The sequence below is a fragment of the Bipolaris sorokiniana genome, assembly GCF_000338995.1.
Source record: "Bipolaris sorokiniana ND90Pr unplaced genomic scaffold COCSAscaffold_5, whole genome shotgun sequence".
NCBI lineage: Eukaryota > Fungi > Ascomycota > Dothideomycetes > Pleosporales > Pleosporaceae > Bipolaris > Bipolaris sorokiniana.
The window spans coordinates 828,387-846,911 of NW_006911899.1; the positions used below are offsets into that span (position 1 = coordinate 828,387).

General features: G+C 51.3%; 5 protein-coding genes across 5 annotated transcripts; 2 read left to right on the plus strand and 3 right to left on the minus strand.

The window, feature by feature from the left end:
- Nucleotides 1-238: 238 nt before the first annotated feature.
- Nucleotides 239-4,647, minus strand: COCSADRAFT_25206 (uncharacterized protein; the record flags this gene model as incomplete). The annotated part of the gene is made up of 6 exons (XM_007700070.1): nt 239-1,691; nt 1,740-2,239; nt 2,603-3,278; nt 3,330-4,113; nt 4,163-4,420; nt 4,524-4,647. 6 exons carry the CDS (start codon nt 4,645-4,647, stop codon nt 239-241), a joined length of 3,795 nt encoding a protein of 1,264 aa, XP_007698260.1.
- A 3,109-nt stretch (nt 4,648-7,756) lies between these two features.
- On the plus strand, nt 7,757-10,376 carry COCSADRAFT_170060 (uncharacterized protein; the record flags this gene model as incomplete). The annotated part of the gene is made up of 3 exons (XM_007700497.1): nt 7,757-7,816; nt 7,944-8,200; nt 8,246-10,376. 3 exons carry the CDS (start codon nt 7,757-7,759, stop codon nt 10,374-10,376), a joined length of 2,448 nt encoding a protein of 815 aa, XP_007698687.1.
- Nucleotides 10,377-10,671: 295 nt separating this feature from the next.
- COCSADRAFT_35622 (uncharacterized protein) lies at nt 10,672-11,530 on the minus strand. Its single transcript, XM_007700169.1, has 5 exons — nt 11,479-11,530; nt 11,405-11,420; nt 11,283-11,345; nt 11,105-11,176; nt 10,672-11,039 (listed from the first exon to the last, which is right to left on the minus strand). Exons 2-5 carry the CDS (start codon nt 11,406-11,408, stop codon nt 10,894-10,896), a joined length of 285 nt encoding a protein of 94 aa, XP_007698359.1. The 5' UTR covers nt 11,409-11,420; nt 11,479-11,530; the 3' UTR covers nt 10,672-10,893.
- A 1,649-nt stretch (nt 11,531-13,179) lies between these two features.
- COCSADRAFT_307448 (uncharacterized protein) lies at nt 13,180-15,490 on the plus strand. The gene is made up of 5 exons (XM_007700498.1): nt 13,180-13,343; nt 13,398-13,526; nt 13,582-13,894; nt 13,986-14,496; nt 14,555-15,490. The coding sequence occupies exons 1-5, from the start codon at nt 13,287-13,289 to the stop codon at nt 15,393-15,395; spliced, it is 1,851 nt and encodes a 616-aa protein (XP_007698688.1). The 5' UTR covers nt 13,180-13,286; the 3' UTR covers nt 15,396-15,490.
- On the minus strand, nt 15,418-17,562 carry COCSADRAFT_139708 (uncharacterized protein). The gene is made up of 4 exons (XM_007700499.1): nt 17,049-17,562; nt 16,555-16,928; nt 15,986-16,477; nt 15,418-15,888 (listed from the first exon to the last, which is right to left on the minus strand). The coding sequence occupies exons 1-4, from the start codon at nt 17,333-17,335 to the stop codon at nt 15,602-15,604; spliced, it is 1,440 nt and encodes a 479-aa protein (XP_007698689.1). The 5' UTR covers nt 17,336-17,562; the 3' UTR covers nt 15,418-15,601.
- Between the last annotated feature and the right edge of the window lie 963 nt (nt 17,563-18,525).

An 18,525-nucleotide genomic window follows, 5' to 3' on the forward strand; every position in this document is an offset into this window, starting at 1 on the left:
CCCAGAAAAGCATATTTTGATTCAACTTGTTGAAGGAGAGAATGAAAGTTGATAAGAAAAAGAAGACTGAGATATATATATACTTGTGCTACACGAAAACCCATGAAAATCGCAACCATCTCGTTTCCCCATCCCTCATAAATCCGCCTAGTCCAATAACCCAGTTAAACCCCCATCCCTCAAAACGCCAATTATCCCTTTCCCTCCCTACCTATACATATAAATCCCACGCATACCCTTACCTCTCCAACCCCCCAATCCCCAGCCCCCACCTCTGCTCCGACTTGCGCGCCTCCTTCCACCTCCTCACACCCTGCACACCAGTAACTGCCACGGTAACAACGCCCAAAACCGCATTAAACGCCGCCATCATATAAAACGGTGAGCCCGGACCCGTACTATCAAACAGCGCACCCCCCGCTTTCGTTAGGAGTAAAATACCAAAGCCACCAAGAAGACTATATGTTCCTGCAATGGATCCCTTGATGTGATTATGCGAGGAAGATTGCGGTGCGACGCCCGCTACCGAGGCCCTGCGAGAATGCTCAGGGAGCAAGGAAGCAGTTTCATCTACGGGGGTAATGGGCCGGCTATGCGGTGGCGTAGCGCCGGCAGAAGGATGATTCGTGGTTCCGTGCATACTAGCAGCTCGGGACGGGGAACGCAAGTGTGAAGAAGAAGAGGGAGCTTCATCGTTGTTGATGCCGCGGCCAAGGAGAGCAAGCGAACACACTATTGCGCCGATTTGGCTGATGCCGAGCAAGGCTACAATGAAGAAAATCGCGCCGGTGCCGTCGCTGCTCTTGTAGTCTGGGCTCGTAAGTGAGCCGAAGGCGGAGTAGCCTGCTATACCCGCCACGGCTGAGACTATGAGTGGGATGTTGTAGCGTGGGAAGCGGCCGCAGAGGAAGCCGAAGATGGGGGCGGAGAGGAGGGCGATGAGTTGGCTTATTCCTGTCAGCATGGCGGCGAGTTTGTAGGCTTCTGGGCATGCGACTTTGATGTCAGAGGGGATGTTGGAGTCGACTTTGCAGCGGCCGGTTGCGAGGAAGTAGTGGTTTGTGAAGAGAGGGATGAAGAGGGAAATAGCGACGGAGGAGGCGCGCGCGACGAAGCCTCCTACATAGCCGAGTCCGATGTTGGGAGAGGTGAAGCCGAGGCGGACGCTTTCGAAGAAGAGACGGGGATAAGATAATACGACATCGCGGGTGAGGTGGGAGTCGACGTCTTTGTAGTCGCCCTTGTGGGTGAGGCGTTTCCAGCCTTTTCCTTCTTCGCCGGGGAGTTCACGCAAGCCGAAGAAACAGCCCAGGGCTACGAGCAGTGCGATTGTGCCAACGACATAGAAAGAATCTGCGACTGCTTGGGCGGGTCCCTCGCCGGCATTTTGGAACTTCGTTGGTAGTGGAAGAAACACGAGGAGCGCAACCAATGCACCGCATCCTGTGAATGTGCCGACCAAGCCAGCGATTTGCGATGTAGATGCGCTGGTATCTCTATTCACTGGCTGCGATTGCGTATAGTCCTCTGGAGAGCTTGACCGGAAGCGCGCAGGCGTAATAGTAAGTTCAGACGATATCGAGGCAACCGTCGCATGCGTCCTGCCACGGTCTAGGTTCGGTGATCGCGGATCGGGTTTAACATCTCTGACGATAGTCATAGTAGGCAAGATCGCAGTAACCATAGTCGCGCTATACGAACATCAGCCTATATCCACCCGTTGACATTGTCGAACTCACGTCGCAGTCCCACCCAGACTAAACAAGATTCTCGCGAGCAGCAACTCGGGATACACATTCTTGGCCTGCACAAGCACCCAGAGCGCAACACCAACAATGCTATACCCGAGTACCGCAACGCTCCTCACGCCTACTCTGTCGCTCAGCAAGCCCCACGCTGGACATGCCACCAGCGCAACCAACTCATCTGCAAAGCCTAGCGTACCGACCGCGTCGCCGACATTATGCGACTGGCCAATGCGCTGGGTAATAACAAAGGATATGGAACTGTTCAGGAAGACGAGGAAGCTGATGCTGAAGAGCGCGACGCCGAAGAGATAGGATGCGATTTGGGTTCGCGTGGCTGTGAATTGGAGACTAAACATGATTGGGCGATTTACCGCTCGCGAAGAGCTGGCTGGGCTATTGTAGGCGCATTGAGGTGTGTCGTTCGCGTCGGGCGTGGTGAGATTATGTCGTCGCGCTGCCGGTCCTCGGTCCGATGCAGTCGTGGCATATGGCTGACGACATATGGCTGGTGCACATCACGTGAGTCAAGTCGTGGCTTCGGCACAATGTTCATCGATGCTCATGAAGAAAAATGCAGATATCACATAGTAAATTATGTGCTAAATATTATGATAGGAATAAATTGTGTAAATGAGCAATCTCCAAGAGTGATCCTAAGTCAACCCAAACGCCAAACCCACCCGAGCAAGTCGCACAACAAGAGCTTACTGGATGCGATGACCATCACACACGGAGGCATTGTGTTGGAGTATAAATACGCTCTATAAATGCTGCAGGATAAGTACTATTGCCCCAAAGAATTTCAAAGTACCGCCAATCATGCAAAAGACGCTCTACACCTTGCTCCAACCTACAGGCTGGCCACGTCCCTGGTCTGCTCCCCAGTACTGCTTACTGTCGGGGAAGTCACCGTTCTCAAATCCTTCTCTAAACATGTCGCGAGCCTTCTTCACTCGCTCAGCGTTACGGGGCTTGAGATCAAATTTGAAGGGGATTGGCTTTGCAATCAGCAAGATGGAGAAGTCGAGTGTAGGATCATCTGGCTTCTTGGTAATGTCACCCCATTCCATGGGTTTGTAAGTGGGGTTGATAGATTTGGACTTCCTTGGTGTCGCATTACTGGTAGGCTCAGATCCAGGATATGTGAATCTGGCGAGGATCTTCTCCTCCATTGTAGCCTCTTTGTTGTTGATTCCAGCGTTTAGTTCTTCGTTCGATATGGAAGCCTTCTCGTTCAAGCCATACAATTGCTCTTTTTTGGTCTCACCCGTCGAGGCTGGAATGGCGGAGTCTTCTGAGCATTTCTTGATGTCAAACAACCATGCGACCGAGCCGATACCGATGAGCATATCCTCGTCAGCCACTGTCTGGCCAGTGCACGTTCGTCTCCCGTAGCCAAATTGTGTTGAGTTAATGATAGTAGGGTACTGTGTCAAGGGTTCCTGGTATGTCGGATACTCTGGCTTCACCCATCGAAGAGGGTTGAAGACCTCGGGGTCTGGGTACAGATCAGGTTCGCGGGAAATGGCCCTGTGGTATTGTTAGAACACTCCATGTTTAACGGACAAGGTGCAAGATTACCATTCTAGAGGATGTATGGTACTGCCTTTGGGAATATGGTAACCATTATACTCGTCATCCTGAGTCAGGTAGTGAGGGATACCGGTAGGAACAGGTGGGCGCCAGCGTAGGCATTCACGGATGATAGCCCGAAGAAAAGGAAGGTTGGGTCGGTCTTCGGAGCGGGGTGGTCGGTCACCACAGACGCGGTCAAGTTCCTCGTGCAGCATAGGCAGATATTGTGGGTAATGGACCATTGCTAAACAGAATGTTTGCATAGGAGCAGCGATAGTGAGAGCTCCTGCGATCCCGTGCATGCCGACAGCATACGCACCCTCTGTGTCAGATTTGAAGCCCCACTTGCTACGGGTATCTAGGAATGTCTTCATCCACGATGGTGCTGCTTGTCCTGACTTAAGATCTTCGACAACCTGGGACTGCATGGTCTGGAACCATGTGCGCTCGGTGAGTGCACGTCGTCTTTCCCATGCTTTGGGCGGTGAGAGCCAATCAGGTAGTGCCATCAAGAAGGGAAGCTTGTTACTCAGAGATCCTGTAGGAGAAACACCGATAAGGAGCTCACGTGCGCGTTGTTTCAGCTCGTCGCTGCCTTCGCTGTGACCCCAAGCAAGTCGACAGGTAACACGAGAGATGTAGGATTCCATAATGTGGTTATATTGATCGGGTTCATCCAGCAGCTCGGCCATCATACGTTTCGATTCGAGCTCGGGATACCGGTGGAAGGATGCCTTTTCTGACTCACGCATAATGATGTTCGCAAACTTTCTTTGGCGTGTATGGCCATCTGCAAAGGGTCAGGACAGCACTACGATAGCTTTCGAGTGTTCATTCACCATTTCTGCTAAGCAACGGAAGATATTGCGCACTCGAACGGTTGTCGTCTATTAGAGATGGGATGTGCGGCCTGTCAGAGTAGATGGCTGCCTTTTTGGACAACAAGTCTTTTGCAATTTGATCCGTCGACACCCAGACGTGGTTGTGTCCGGCTAGGTTGCATTGGTAGATTGGACCATACTGCTTGCCCCAGTCCGAAAACTTGATGTATCCATTTTTGTCTGGGACGTCAGGTACGGAGCCGATGATGGGATAGCCTAGTCAATACGAGTTAGCCTGGGCATGTACTGCTTCAGCAGATGAAAGAAGAGCTCAGTGATAATTCAGGAATGGGTTTTGTGCACGAAGTCATTGTCTTACCCTTTGGACCCGGCAGTGGCTTGAGGCCTGTAGGTATTCTATTACGGCGGGACGAATCCCAAAATTTGTACAGTGCATATGCACTCAGCGAAGCAAGCGCTAATAGGAGGGTATGGAATCCCATGCTGGCAAGCTGTATGCGAACAAAAGGGTACGCTGCCAGGTGGGAGGGCTACCTGAATATGAGGTCACAAAAGACGTCCGGGCTTATTCAGGGAATGTGGGTGCATGGGGTACTACATATAGAATCGGCGGAACATGTAGTGACCTTTCCACAGCCGAGAACAGTCAGCTTGCTGGCGTCAATCTTCCCTTACGGGGCAGGGAGTTTCAAAATCAAGATCCCCTGCACAGCCGCAGGGTGCTGCGTGTCAGAGCCGAGATGGTGCATTGGAGCCTTGGACGTGCTCAAGGGCTTTGATTGCAACCGGTGCCTCCGCTTGTTCGACGACCTCACTGGTGTGCAAAGATGGGCGGTTTCCTGGCTGGGCTGAATCGTGGACATGCGTCTCTGGCGTGGTACTGGCCAGAAAGCCTCTTGATCCCCATCCAGTTAGATGTCCAAGAAGCAAGCTGATAAAGAATTGTCGCAGGAAAGCGCCACAGCGATCACTGATGTCGTTGTGCTTCACACTTGCAGTATCGCCGGTGCTGGGCGTGAACCGATGCGCTACCATGGACACGAGAGGACGGCGGGGTAGCCAAAAACGACTGGAAGCGGATCAGCGCAAGCCCGGGGTAATTTACCAACCCTCGATAATTCCTATCGGAGTCGTCGTACATCATCAGCACTGGGGAATTGCCTGCATGAGCAGCACCATGAAAATCGACCTGCAGCACAGTGCCTGTTCTTGGACGGTGAGGCAGATGCAGGTCGGTACATGCTGAGTTCAGAGGCGCGCCCATGCACCCAGCCAGGAGCGCCAGAGCTTCAAAAGGACGAATGCTGCGGGTAGTAGTTGCAATCGCACCTCAAAAAGATGGTTGATGCTGGTGGTGTGTGGTTGGCGTGTGAAGTGTAAGGGGCTAATCTATTCTAGGAATGACTGCCAGAAAAGCGCGGTGATCGACCGGCAGGCGTGACGCCGATAGCCCGTTTAGTAGACGCCAATCCCTGCCTGCATCGCCTACTCTCATCATAGGGCCCCCAGTTGCCTGAGGAGAGCCGACGTCGCATGTCCGACGCTTGTATGCCCATTCAACATTATCATCGCCGGTTCCTCAGCTTTTCTTGGAAATATGGAGAGTCGACACGTATCTGCTGTGGCGTCATCTCACCCAGCTCTGGACCCTGACCCTGCTGCAGCCAAATCACCCAACTGCAGCGAAACAAGCCCTTGGCCTCTTCTCTATCGGCAACTATCTAACCTTCCACGCCGACATCAACTCTGACGGACATGGGAACCCCCCCCCCCGAGTCATCATATCTGCCACTCCCAGCTGTGAAACGATACTTGTTACTTTTCCTTGGTTGCCTTGTTTCCTCTGGCAATGACCCAGCCTGCCAATTTCCCCAGCCAGAAACAAACACGATTCTCTCGTCAGTGGCATCCATCGTGGGCCAGCTGGTGGATTGTTGATTTCTTTGTCATAATCAGCATGAAGCCCCCGTGTCCGGTCAGCTGCTCATTGCTTTGCATCATTTACACAACAGCAGCCTTTACTGTGTATATTAGCTGTTTGGCTGAAGGCACATCGGGGCATGGGCAACTCTGTTTGGTCGTCATCGAGCGAGGACACCAATACATCACGATCACGTAAAAAGTAAGGCCGGGATGGCCTGCCGCTTGCATCACCGTGCTGAAGTCAAACTTACTGTCGGACCCCAGCCGACGATACGGGAGCTAATAGACACATGTTCCAAATTTATGCCTCAAATTTAGAGATTACTAGGCTGTGTAGGCTTAATAAGGTAATTGGGCTCGACAGCACGGCTTACGAATATTATCGCACGGATAAGACAGGCATGGATTGAGGCTAAAGCAGAATGATTGCGCGTTAATGGATAGACTGTGTCTACGGTTCCCATTTCCCAGAATCTTATTATCGATTATTTGTTGAACGGGATCGACCCAAAGATACTCTAACGCGTATACAGGATGCACTGGTTGCACAGCGCTTATCTAGAATTAGGCTCATTCGCTACCTGGCGCCTTAAAATAACGTTTCCGAGACGTCTTTCCGAAGACTTGGTTCTGAATGAGGCGACGACCCTAATTAATCGTGTTGTTCAATAGGAAGCGTGTAGTAGAGTACGCTATGATGAATATAGCCACATGTGAAGTAAGACTCATACAGGCGTTCAGTCGTTCATCTTGAACCATCTTACTTACACAGGATCTCACTATCTCGGGATACTTCTTGGAGTCTCCAAAAAGTTTCTATTCTTGTGACGATTTCCGATAGCCCGTCCTTCTGTTGTGCGACTGCATTCACTCTGACTTTATCTAGGCTGTAACACTATATCTCACACTAGGTCCATTTCTGATTTTCGGCCTGGAGTAGTGGACCGCCTGGGCGCGCTCATCGACCTAACAAAGTCTCCCCAGGAAGCCACAACCTCATCGCCCCCAACTCGATGACTTGAGTTACAGCGCAACAATTTAAACACATGCGCAGCGATGCTATCCTGACCTCAGATGGGTTGCAGTCGGCGCTGAAGCGCTCACTGGTCTTTGGAGTAATACATCTCGCGCAGCGCTTTAATTATTTACTTCGAGGTTCAGGAAAGTCCACTGCCCATCCTTCCATACTTATTACGCTGCGTGAGCAAGCGTACACCCTCAGTGTGGGTATTTGTTTTCGGGATCTACCGGCATGAGTATTTAGTGTCTCTCGTAGGGCTTCAAGGATGCGAGGATTTGCTAGGATGTATGTACGGGATGATCCAATGAACAGGGGCACAGTGGGCTCATAACCTGATAGACGAAGACACTCAACTATATCGCAAATTCATCATTGATTTCGAACACTAATATCTTGTGAAGGACCGACTCTCAACATGGCGATAAAATGTGGGCGTCGAGCATCCTTCGTGTGCGTGCTAGACACACAAACGGGTGAAAGCGGGGCCAGACCTAGACCCCACTGATGTCGTTGATGCTCGTCACCGCCTAGGCATCACGAATTCACACACCAGGTGCTCAAACCCCGCAAATTTGCGAGATCGAGCACCCCAGTCTGCATGTTTTGAAATGCGCTGTTGAGCGCGTCTTCTGACAATATCTACTCCAATGTTGAATGTCGCCGTATCCCCCGAAACGGCGCTCGGCGACGCAAATCGTCCACTTTCCGTATGTTTTCTACATTGACTCGAGCCTAGCCTACATACCGCATGTACACTATCCCCACATCTTTCCCATATCCAAAGCTTTTGGTTCGAGTCGCCGATACCTAGAACCCTGCTAATCCGCCTTGAAGCTCCAATCGCTCCCCAGTGAACTCCTCCAGCTTATTCTTGCCTACCTCGATACGCCCACGCTCAGGGACGTTGCCCTCGTCTCTCAAACGCTCCACCAACATGCGACCGATATCCTGTGGCAGAACGTATGCCTGTCCGATCAGTGGACGCTACGCAAAAAGGAACAGACAGACCAAATCTGGTGTGACAGAGGGCGTGGAGAGCCTGACGACCATGATGACACACCAATTATCCAGAAGTTGTATATACTGGCAACGTAAGTAAGGTCAAAGGAATGCGACTAGTCCGCTAATACTTGCAGCAATCCCGCTATCGCATCAAAAGTCCAAATTGTTACACATCGCTGCCATCTGCCTACTCCAAACATCTTCAGCGAACTTCCGCGAATGCGCTTCGACGCCGACAACCTCTCTCAGGACGAACGACTACATATCCTCCTCAAACTAGCCTTGCGAAACCTGGTCAACGTACATACTCTACGAATAATATATGGGCATTGGAAACTCACGAATGCGCTCGTCACAGGCTTTCTTGACGAAAATCGACCACGCAACGTACCGCTTCGCAAGCTCTGGCTGGAATGTTGCTATTTTGAAAAAGACGCACTATATTGGCTTCTACCACACAAGACAACTGGTCTAGAAAGCATCCGGCTACGTAGGCTCGGGAACGAAATGTTTGATTCGATACAAAGGCAACGCTTGAAGTTGATGGAATTCAAACTCTCAAGAGGCGGCCAACGAGATTTTCCGATTCATAATGGGGCTGGCGGGTTCACTAGAACTACGGTCTATCTCACCAATGAAGGGCTGCCTACTCGAGGAATTCAGCCATCAACAGAAGATTTCATCAGAAAGGGAAAAGCTTTCGATACCGTCATGTGGGAAGAGCTTCCGGAAATTAGAGAGTATGTCGATGCAAATCCAGTGGAATTTGCCCCTACAACATTTGGCCCGATTGCGCCCGATGTGAGACCTCCCTTAGAGTGGCTGATCGCATGTTCTACACCTACTCTCACAAGTCTGAATCTGGACTGGGTACATTGGCGCCGCCGAGAAGAAAGCCCCAGCTATCCTGTTAATTCTGAGCATTTCCTATATGCGCTTAGCAAAATGCGATTTCCACAACTACGAGCGTTCCAAGTCCGGAATGCAGTTTTACCACTCACAAAGCTTCCCGATAGTATCTACCTTCTTGAGGACACCTTTCTAGATTTCCTCGAGGCACACCCAAAGATCCTGTGTCTTGGTTGGCCAATAGACAAGGTCTATGGCCATACCAAGCCATCTGTTAATGTCCAGGCTCGATCGCAGAGGTTGGTTGCACACATGGCTACGATGCTGACGGATCTCCGGATGGACGCACAACATGTGGGACACGGCGAGCCAGTCACAGACGAGTCTGGGACAATTGAAGGATCCCAAGAGCGGACGCGTCGAAGAAGATTCATCGCAGAGTTTGCTCCGCACATGCGGAAAATAAAGCAAATTAAGATAGAAGGCGGGATACCACGAGACGAGAAGCGCGAGTTGATTCGAGCCCTCCATTGGTGTCCGCTCAAAAAGATTGTCATGATAGGCGGATCGTTTCCCGCAGGAAACACATGGGGTGCAAGAGGCTATTCCCTCAAAGCCCTTGACCCAGGTCAAGACGGCTCCGATGTCTTCTACGCTCTCGAGAACGAAGATCTAGACGGCATGCTCGCTGCCTATCGCCGCGGCTTCCACAGACCCCTAGACTTCACCTTTGAGCCCAACTACGGCTGGCCACCACAAGCCCCTCTCCTCCACACCATAGCCCTGCACCACGCCTCCACCATCGAAGAACTCAAAATCTGTGGGTACAACGGCTGCCCCATCCTCTCCCACCCAACCCCCATCGCCAACCCCCTCCTCACCGGCCTCCGCTCCTTCGATAACCTCAAACAACTCGTCCTTTCTTTCTGGCTCCTCACCTGGCACGAAGATTCCTACCGCGACGCGGAAATCATACAGTCGTGGCTCGACACCCGGTCTCCGTCTGCCACCGCACTCACAGTCGTCACTCCCCCGGCGTCACCCACAACCGATCAGCCTGTCGACCCAGGCCACTTCCCAAACTTCGGCTACCACCGCGCGGCGCCACGTCCCCAGGAGTTTAATCGCTGGGCTGTGGCGCTCAAGACGAAGTTCTCGCCTTCGGCGCTGGCGTATCGTGTTGCGAGGGATATAGGACCGTATTTGAGTCCGTTGGCTAAAGAGAGGAAGGGTGGTGTTAGAGTTAGAGCAAGCTTCTGTCTAGGGGCACATGAAGAGAGGAGAAGTGCAAGTGATATTTTTGATTTGGATATTAGGGTTGGCGTTGGGGATCAGGTGTTGGAGTTTGTGGGGCCGAGAGAGGAGGGAGAGACGGGGAGGTGGTGGAAGAAACTTGAGGAACGGCGGTGGTTTTAATGTGTACTGGGTAAGAGTACATGTGCATTCTTATTGTTCAAGTTTCCGGCTGTTGTTGTTAGTGGCATGTTCTGCTTAGTACGTGCTCTGCGCATCATACAGCTGTTTCCGAGGCAGTCTGATTTAAGTCTGCGAGATGCGTAAATGGGTCAAGATTGGTGGTCAAAAGAGGCGTTTTTGTATATTCCCAATCACTCAACAAACGACATAGCGTCAGCAGGTTCTGGCACGGCAGTTGGCTTGATTCATGCTTTCATTTCAAGACTTCATTCCGAGAGAACATGATGAAAATTTTCCGTAGTTGTGCCTCCAGAGCTATACGCTCAAACGGTCATGGCCATCCTCATTCGTCATGTAGGATGGACAAGCAACCGGGAGAGGGATGACAGAACGCCCCATGCCGAGCAATACCATTTGCTTGTAGAAGAACCCCGCTTTACGATCATGCACCCATTCCGAATGGCCTTCATCGCGCCTCTACTCCTCCGCACTTGACCCGCTCATAGTGTCGATTCGTTTACGAGGAGTTGACGGTGGGGCCCTTGGCGCCCTTGGGGGTACCGGTTTGGAATCCGTTGCTGAACTTGCGGTTGACGGTCTTGAGGTATCGCATGCGGCCGGTACCGGTGGTCTTCCTTCGCTTGGCCTTCTCGCCCCAGTTGACTGTCCTGTGTTAATTGCTTGTCTGGTTCGGTGTGTGCGCGCGTTTGCACTCTAGGTAAACGTACACTTGCGGGTCTTAGCAGCAGGGTAGCCGCATGAGGCGCAGGTGTGCTTCTGAATGTGAAGGGATCGGCGACCTGTAGATTTCCCGTCAGTCCCTGTGGCCGATGTTGTTCCTCTCTCAACAGCTCCAATCCAAGCAACTGTATATCCAGTGCCATCGTCCAGAGAGGAATTACGTACCGCAACGTCTGCAGAGCGTGTGCGTCTTGTTGTGGCGCTTTCCGAAACTGGAGGTACCCTTCGCTATATCATAGTCAGTCTCCAAGCTCGAGGTTGAACGGGCATATGGGAGCGCAGCGTACTCATTTTGGCTGGGGACTGTTCAAAATATTTGTCAGTAATTGGGCAGTAATAGTAAATTGACAGAAGAACATACCTTGTGACGCTGTTGTTAGTATCGGAGGGTGGTGTTGTCGCGAATTGTCGTGCGCTTTGGAGAAGTCTCGGGTAGCGAATTTCGAGCATTGTGTGAGGCTAGTCAATTTTGGCTTAGCGCGATTTACGCCAAAGCGCGACCAGCGAACAGCCTAAGGGCTCACGCCAACATCATCACGAAACGACCATCGACATTGAAAAAATGCCAAGAGCATCCGCTCTATTGCGCTCAAACCAATTAGAGCTGCTGAGTTAATTTACGATTGAAATTTTCCCTGGCTAAGGCTGCACCGCACGCAGCTACCGTGGGAAGATGAAAGGATAGCGTATATCCTGATGACATTTTCCACAAAATGTGCACAAATTGCATCAATTAATCGAGCATCACAGAAGCACTGGCTTGAGCCTTGATGCTAGAGTATCAAGCATTCTTTGTAAGGTTGATGCTGTGGAGGGTACTAATCTACGACCACTAGTTCACACTTGCCATACTACGTCAAGAACCCTGTCTCAGCTCTACTTTTCGAACATGTCATCTTTGACTCGCATTGGGCGTATTGGAGAGATGGTCTGGCTTGTACTAGCAATCTGTAGACTCTTGGACTGACCTGCAAGACGATATGGCAACAGACGCACGTGGGTGGACTTGATTGGATCAGAGCTTCATTCATGATATGAAGAGCTGAATACGAAATTATGAAACGCATACCAAGAAGGCAGACTTGTGTTGCGCCTTGGACGTGTGGACTATCATTTACGGAAGCCAGATGGGAATCGCCCCAAGACCCCCCCCACACGGGATTCTAGGCTACCCAATCCAGCTTCGACTTCAGGAGGACTCGCGACAATCCTTGCATGTGTCCTGTCCGCAAGGTGATGCATGAATGGCATTTGCTCACAAGACCCTTTAGACTCCGTGTTACTGGTTGATTATGTCTGATCCAGATCGCTGTCTGTACGCGGCCCAGTAGGTATCTGACATTTGTGCCCAAAAAAACATATCTCAACGTCTGCAAGACCCGCAGACGTGAGGCCGCCACCAATACACTCCTTCAACCAAGCAGTCAAGCACAAGCCAGGACGGCTGGAGAGCACGGCAGATTGTGAATCAGCACACCGGAAACTGCTTATTCCCACGTGGAAGGTTTGAGTTTCGGTGGCCATTCCGCTCCAAGGACTGACGCACTCGTCATCCCAGTATCAAAACCACCACAACATCCCAATACGATGGTTCGTGGCACCGCGGATATGTCACGCCATCCCACGGCACATAACTCAATCGTACCCCTCAAACAGTACACGGGCTGAACGAGACATGAGGCGTGCCGTCATGTCGAGGTTGGCATGGGTGCCGTTCTGAGATGTTGCGTGTGCAGCCAATCAGGGGTGAAAACGTGAGCTCGTGCTTGTCCCTGTGGTGCAACTCCGAAATGCTTCCCACCCAGCATTCACAGCTAAGCCCTATCGCTCGGCTTCTACTGTCATTCTGGCTTGGCCCCCTTGGGGTTCTCTACCAATTGGTGTCCAGCGAGATGGCATTTGGACGTCTGGTCCAACCTGGTCTCACCCCCTCGGCATGGACCTCGCGTTCGTAATGCCAAATCGCCCCTGCAGTGGCATGTTGGAGCATGCTATATTGACTCGCTTGCGATTCCATGGGACAGTTGATCGCCGAATACCACCGACTTACTTCCATATACTGCGAGGCGGCCAACCTGATCTATTCTTTGTCGTCGCGCCTACTCTTATGAGTACTCTTTGGTTTTGAAGGTCAATTTTCCTCCAGAGCACTCGCCTTGACTGCCAGTCATGCCATCTTTTGGACGTACTGGAAATGCGGCGTACCGAGATGTTCCTGGTGTCTATGTAAGTACTGATAGACACAACCTGATACTACGGCGTTACTAATGGGACTACCAGACTCACATTGCAGACCCTAATGAGCGCCGGCGCATGGCCCTCGCTGAGGTGGATAAAGCACCCTTCGGATGGTATCATGTGCGCCTAGCTGTGGTCACTGGCATAGGCTTCTTCACAGATGCTTACAGTGTACGTCTAAAAATGAAACCGACCATACGGACATAGGACTAACGAGTATCTCCAGTTGTTCGCAATTAATCTCACAGTCATATTGCTAGGCATTGTGTATTGGCAAGATGCAGACAATCGTGGTGTCATGCCTCATAATGCCGACACAGCCATCAAAGTTGCCACTTCCGCCGGCGCAATCTTTGGACAGTGCGTCTTTGGATACTTGGGCGATTATCTTGGGCGAAAGAGAATGTACGGCGTTGAGCTCATGATCATCATCGCAACGACCCTTGCGCAATCACTTTGCGGAGAATCTTCTACCCTTTCAATTGTCGGTGTTCTTATCTTCTATCGCGTAATCATGGGAATCGGTGTGGGTGGCGACTGTAAGTTTGATTTCCAGTCTTTTTTTCAGCTCCGGAATTTTTGGTTGGAATCAGCTATGTATGTTCGTAGAAACGCTAACAATCGCTCTAGATCCACTCAGCGCTGTCATCACAGCTGAATTCGCCAGTACACGCTACCGAGGAGGCATCATAGCCGCTGTCTTTGCAATGCAAGGCCTCGGACAGTTGGCTTCGGCACTGGTGACACTCATAGTGGTTGTAATTTACAAAGATCATCTAGTCATAGCAACAGGGGTCGGTGAATGCGTAGGTGAATGTGCAATGCACGTAGACAAGATGTGGCGCATCATCATTGCATTCGGCGGCATTCCCGGCTGGTTCGCGTTATACTACCGACTGACAGTTCCCGAGACACCAAGATACACATTCGATGTGCTGTACGATGTCGAGAAGGCCTCCGTCGATGCGAGAAAGTACCGCTATGGCAAGCAAGGAAACGAGATCGACCCGGTCACCCAGGCCCAGGCCCGCAGCGAAATGGCCAAGTACAAGACTCCGCGACCTTCTTTAGGAGAACTATTTCGGTTTTTCTCGCAAAAGCGTCAAGCCATCCGGATCTTTGGAACCTCAATGTCTTGGTTGTACGGCTCCCTCAGCCCCGCCCCCATCCCAACACCTCACCAACTAACTACCCTCTAGTTTCCTCGACCTCGCATTTTACGGTCTAGGCTTTAGTTCTGCCTCTCTCATGGCCATCATGGGCTTTGAACAAGGCGACAACCTCTACATGTACCTCCGCAACACCGCCACCGGCCAAATCGTGCTCATCTGCGCCGGCGCCCTCCCCGGCTACTGGCTCACCGTCTTCACTGTCGACAAACTGGGCCGCAAGCCCATCCAAATCACCGGTTTCGCCATCCTAACAGTAATATTCTGCGTCCTGGGTTTTGCATGGCAACATCTTACAAAGAAACACTTGCTCGCTCTCTACGTCCTCGCTCAGTTCTTCTTCAATTTCGGTCCAAACGCTACCACGTTTATCACCCCCGCGGAAATATTTCCTACACGAGTACGCAGTACGGCGCATGGATTTAGCGCGGGCATGGGAAAGCTAGGAGCGGTATTTGCGCAGATATTCTTTGCGCCCATGATTAAAAGGGGTGCCACGCATGATAACCCCACACCTTGGATTCACGGCGTTATGCAGATATTCGCCCTCTTCATGTTCCTTGGTATGCTGACGAGCTTTCTTGTTCCTGAATCTAAACGTGCGAGGTTGGAGGAGCTGGCGGGCGAGAAGGATGATGTGTATGAGTTGCAGGCGAGTTTGTGGCGGCGAGGCGGTGTTGCAGGGGCTACGGGCGTTGCCCGTGGAGGTGATGCGGAACATACGCTGGGAAACTCGACAGTTGTGGTTGCGAGGGGAAGTGGGAGTATGTGGAGTGCGGATAAGGGATCTGAGAGTGGGGGGAGGGAAGGCGAGGGGGAGAAGGGGTGGTGGCGGCATAAGCAGAGTGAAGGATATGGGTACGCTGTTTGAGGGCTCCTGTAAAATATGTATCATCCAAGTTTGAAATTCGTTTTTAAATTCCTTAGTTGTGCGCCTTGCCCATATTTTTCGTCATGTTGAATCCTTCATCTAATTCTAAACCCAGTATATGCAGATTCCCAAATATGTAAAATGAAACAACAGAAATTTTTACCCCCCCAAAAAACCATACGCAATCCCTTCACCATATCAAACCCTTATACTTTCCACCCACTCTTCTTCTTGCTGACGACCATAGCCCACAAAACGGCCAGAGTCCCCGTTGCCAGTAAAAGGAAAATACCACTCCACAACTGCACACCGATAAAGTTTGTCCGCCCATTCTCCCTCGTGAGCAGCGCACCCGCAATCGGCGCGCCAATAAGCGTAGCCACGCTGCTTGCACTCCACGACATGCCGAGCCGGGTACCCAACCGCGACATATCCGTAGTGATACTTGCGAACGCCGCCGCAGGTAAGGTGACGAGACCCGCTGAAAAGAAGCCTGCGTGATAATTAGCAATGAATTCTCTTCCCTCTCACAAACAAAAAACGTATCAGAAAGGAGAAGAAGGGAAAGAAAGAAGGGAAAAAAAACATACCCCATAAAATACTAAAAGCCCTAAAACTCTTCTCATCCTTAATCGACAACCAGCTCAACGCCAAAATGCCACTGCACGTCGAACACAGCGCCCACGTCAAGATGGGCCCCATGTAATGCGCCAAAAACCCTACACCCAGTCTCCCAAAGAAACTGCCCGCAATAGCCATGACAAGCATGTACAAGGCGGTACGCTCGTCGGTGCCGAGGTGCTCGCGGGCATACGTGGGGATGTAGAAGTACGGGACGTTGTAGCCGAGGAAGGAAGTGAAGGAGGTGATAGTGAACATGAGGAAGAGGCGGTCATGGAGGGCTGATTTGTCGAAGAGGGCGCGGCGCTTGCGCGGTTTGTTGAGCCAGGCGGAGCCGGAGAGGAGGGCGGGGATAGAGAGGAGGGCCGTGACGAGGGCGACGAAGCCGAGGGAGCGGATGGCCCAGGGGAAGGAGACACGGTGGACGAGGTTGTTGAACATTGTTATGTAGATGATTGCTCCTGGTGTAATGTCAGTTATTCTTCTTCCGTATGACTCTGCGTTCGTTTTGAAGGAACAAGAAGGATTGGACCCTTACCGACAGCAATCCCACTCATAACGATTCCCAGCGCAACATTCCTCCTCTTGTCGAACCACACGCCCACCATAGCCAAACTGGGGATATACAGCAGTCCGGCGCCCAGGCCCATGCATATACCCTGGCTGAGGAAGACTTGCCAGTACTTGGTTGATAGACTCAACATCATGACACCGAATACAACGAGGAAGTTGCCGATGAGGAGCATAGAGCGGAAATATCCCATATCAAAGAGTGGGCCGGAGAGGACGCCGACGACGATTAGGAGCCAGGCTTGAGTTGTGCCGATCCAGGATATGGCGGAGGCCGAGGAGGAGGAGAGGAGCGATGTGCGGTAGTAGGATTGGAATGCGCCGTATGTTAAGGTGAAACCCCTGTAAATAGATTGTGTTGATAAGTATTCAAGTTCATGTTTGTATATGATGTTTCGAAACATATTGCTTGGCGTATTTTGGGGAAGTCACGGGTGATGCTGGGGATGGAGACGGACGCACCAGATGTTCATGTAAATTAAGAAGCCGCCCAGGACTTTGAGCCAAGCGTGGAGTCCACCATCGGGAGCTGGTGGCAGGCCGGATTCGGCAGTGAGTGTTGAGCGTGCATCTAGTTGCGCTTCTTTGTCTGGTGCCATGCTGGTGCTTCTTGGTGTGTCTCGTTCGTCGTGTTGCTCGACTACCTCTTCGCTGTGCTGTTCAGATGAAGTACAGCTGTACTCGTCTTGTGAGACAGCCTTGTCATCGATGATGGGCTCCTTGCCCCCGATTGTCGAATGCGACGTCATCTGGACGTTTTCACAACCTTTCCTCTTTCCCTTTATGCTTTTTCCTTTTACCTTAATGAAGCTTTTGCAATGGGATCTTTCAAGCAACTGCGGGGGTGTGTTTCGAGTTTGCCAAAGGAACTATCTCGAATCAAGTCATTCCAATCTATGGCAGGCAACCTAGACTATAGCCAACATTTAAACACAAACTCTCTCTTGATAAAATAAAGCCTGTGAGAAGGACACCGGTGTGCAGGAATAGAAATCGAGCTCGGAACAAACAGAGAGAGAGTAGTCCGACATACGGAATAACATCATATGCGGAATAAACATATCATGCGCGGAAATGGGTCCGTTGTACAGAGTGCCCCACAAATGTTCTAGCGTATGCGTATGTGCTCGTCATCCTTGGAAATAGCTAAGCCTCTTCCTCTTTGGCTGCGTTGGCATGTTTGGGTGCGGGACGAACGGCAGCTGCCGAGGTCGGAGTAATGCAGTGACTGGAGCCTACACGTGACCTATAGCAGGGCAGCAACCATCTATCATTAGTTCATTGTTGTCAGCCGCAATTGCGTGTTACGGTACTACTATACGCAACTATAAGGGCCGATTATTGGCAATTCAAGCTAGAGTCCGTGCCAATTGGGATGGGTAAAAGAGCCGCACACAAGTCCAGATCGTTCCATCGCCGCACCATCATGTAACAATAACTCCTTATCGCGACCCGGCAATGTGGGTTGAGGCTGTCTCCCAAACGACCGGTGTACATCATTATTGGACGTTTGTGAATATACGTTCGGTTTGAGCTAGTTCTGATTATTGGTATGGCGGAAAGCATCCGGCTTTAAGTGTCAAACGCCATATGCTGTGAATGGAATCCCATTTACATCTTATGGCGTACTAGTGTTTTCTCATGGCTGCTGATCGCTGCCTCTACAACTTAAAGAGAAGAGCTCTGAGCTTGGCGATATACAAGTAGTGAACCGCGAAGAGACGATGAAACGTCCGAGTAGAGAAATCAGCTTTCAATTGATATATCCGTCAAGTGTTTGAGAAACCGACAATCGCAGTTCGTCCGGCAGTCTGGAAAGCATAGCCCGCAAGAAATGTTACACAACCGCGCCGGTGCTGTCCAAGCTGCTTAGCTGGGTCCGTTCGCGGGATCGAAGTTCTGTCCAAGTTGCTCCTTGGGCACTCCTGCACCAGCTCAA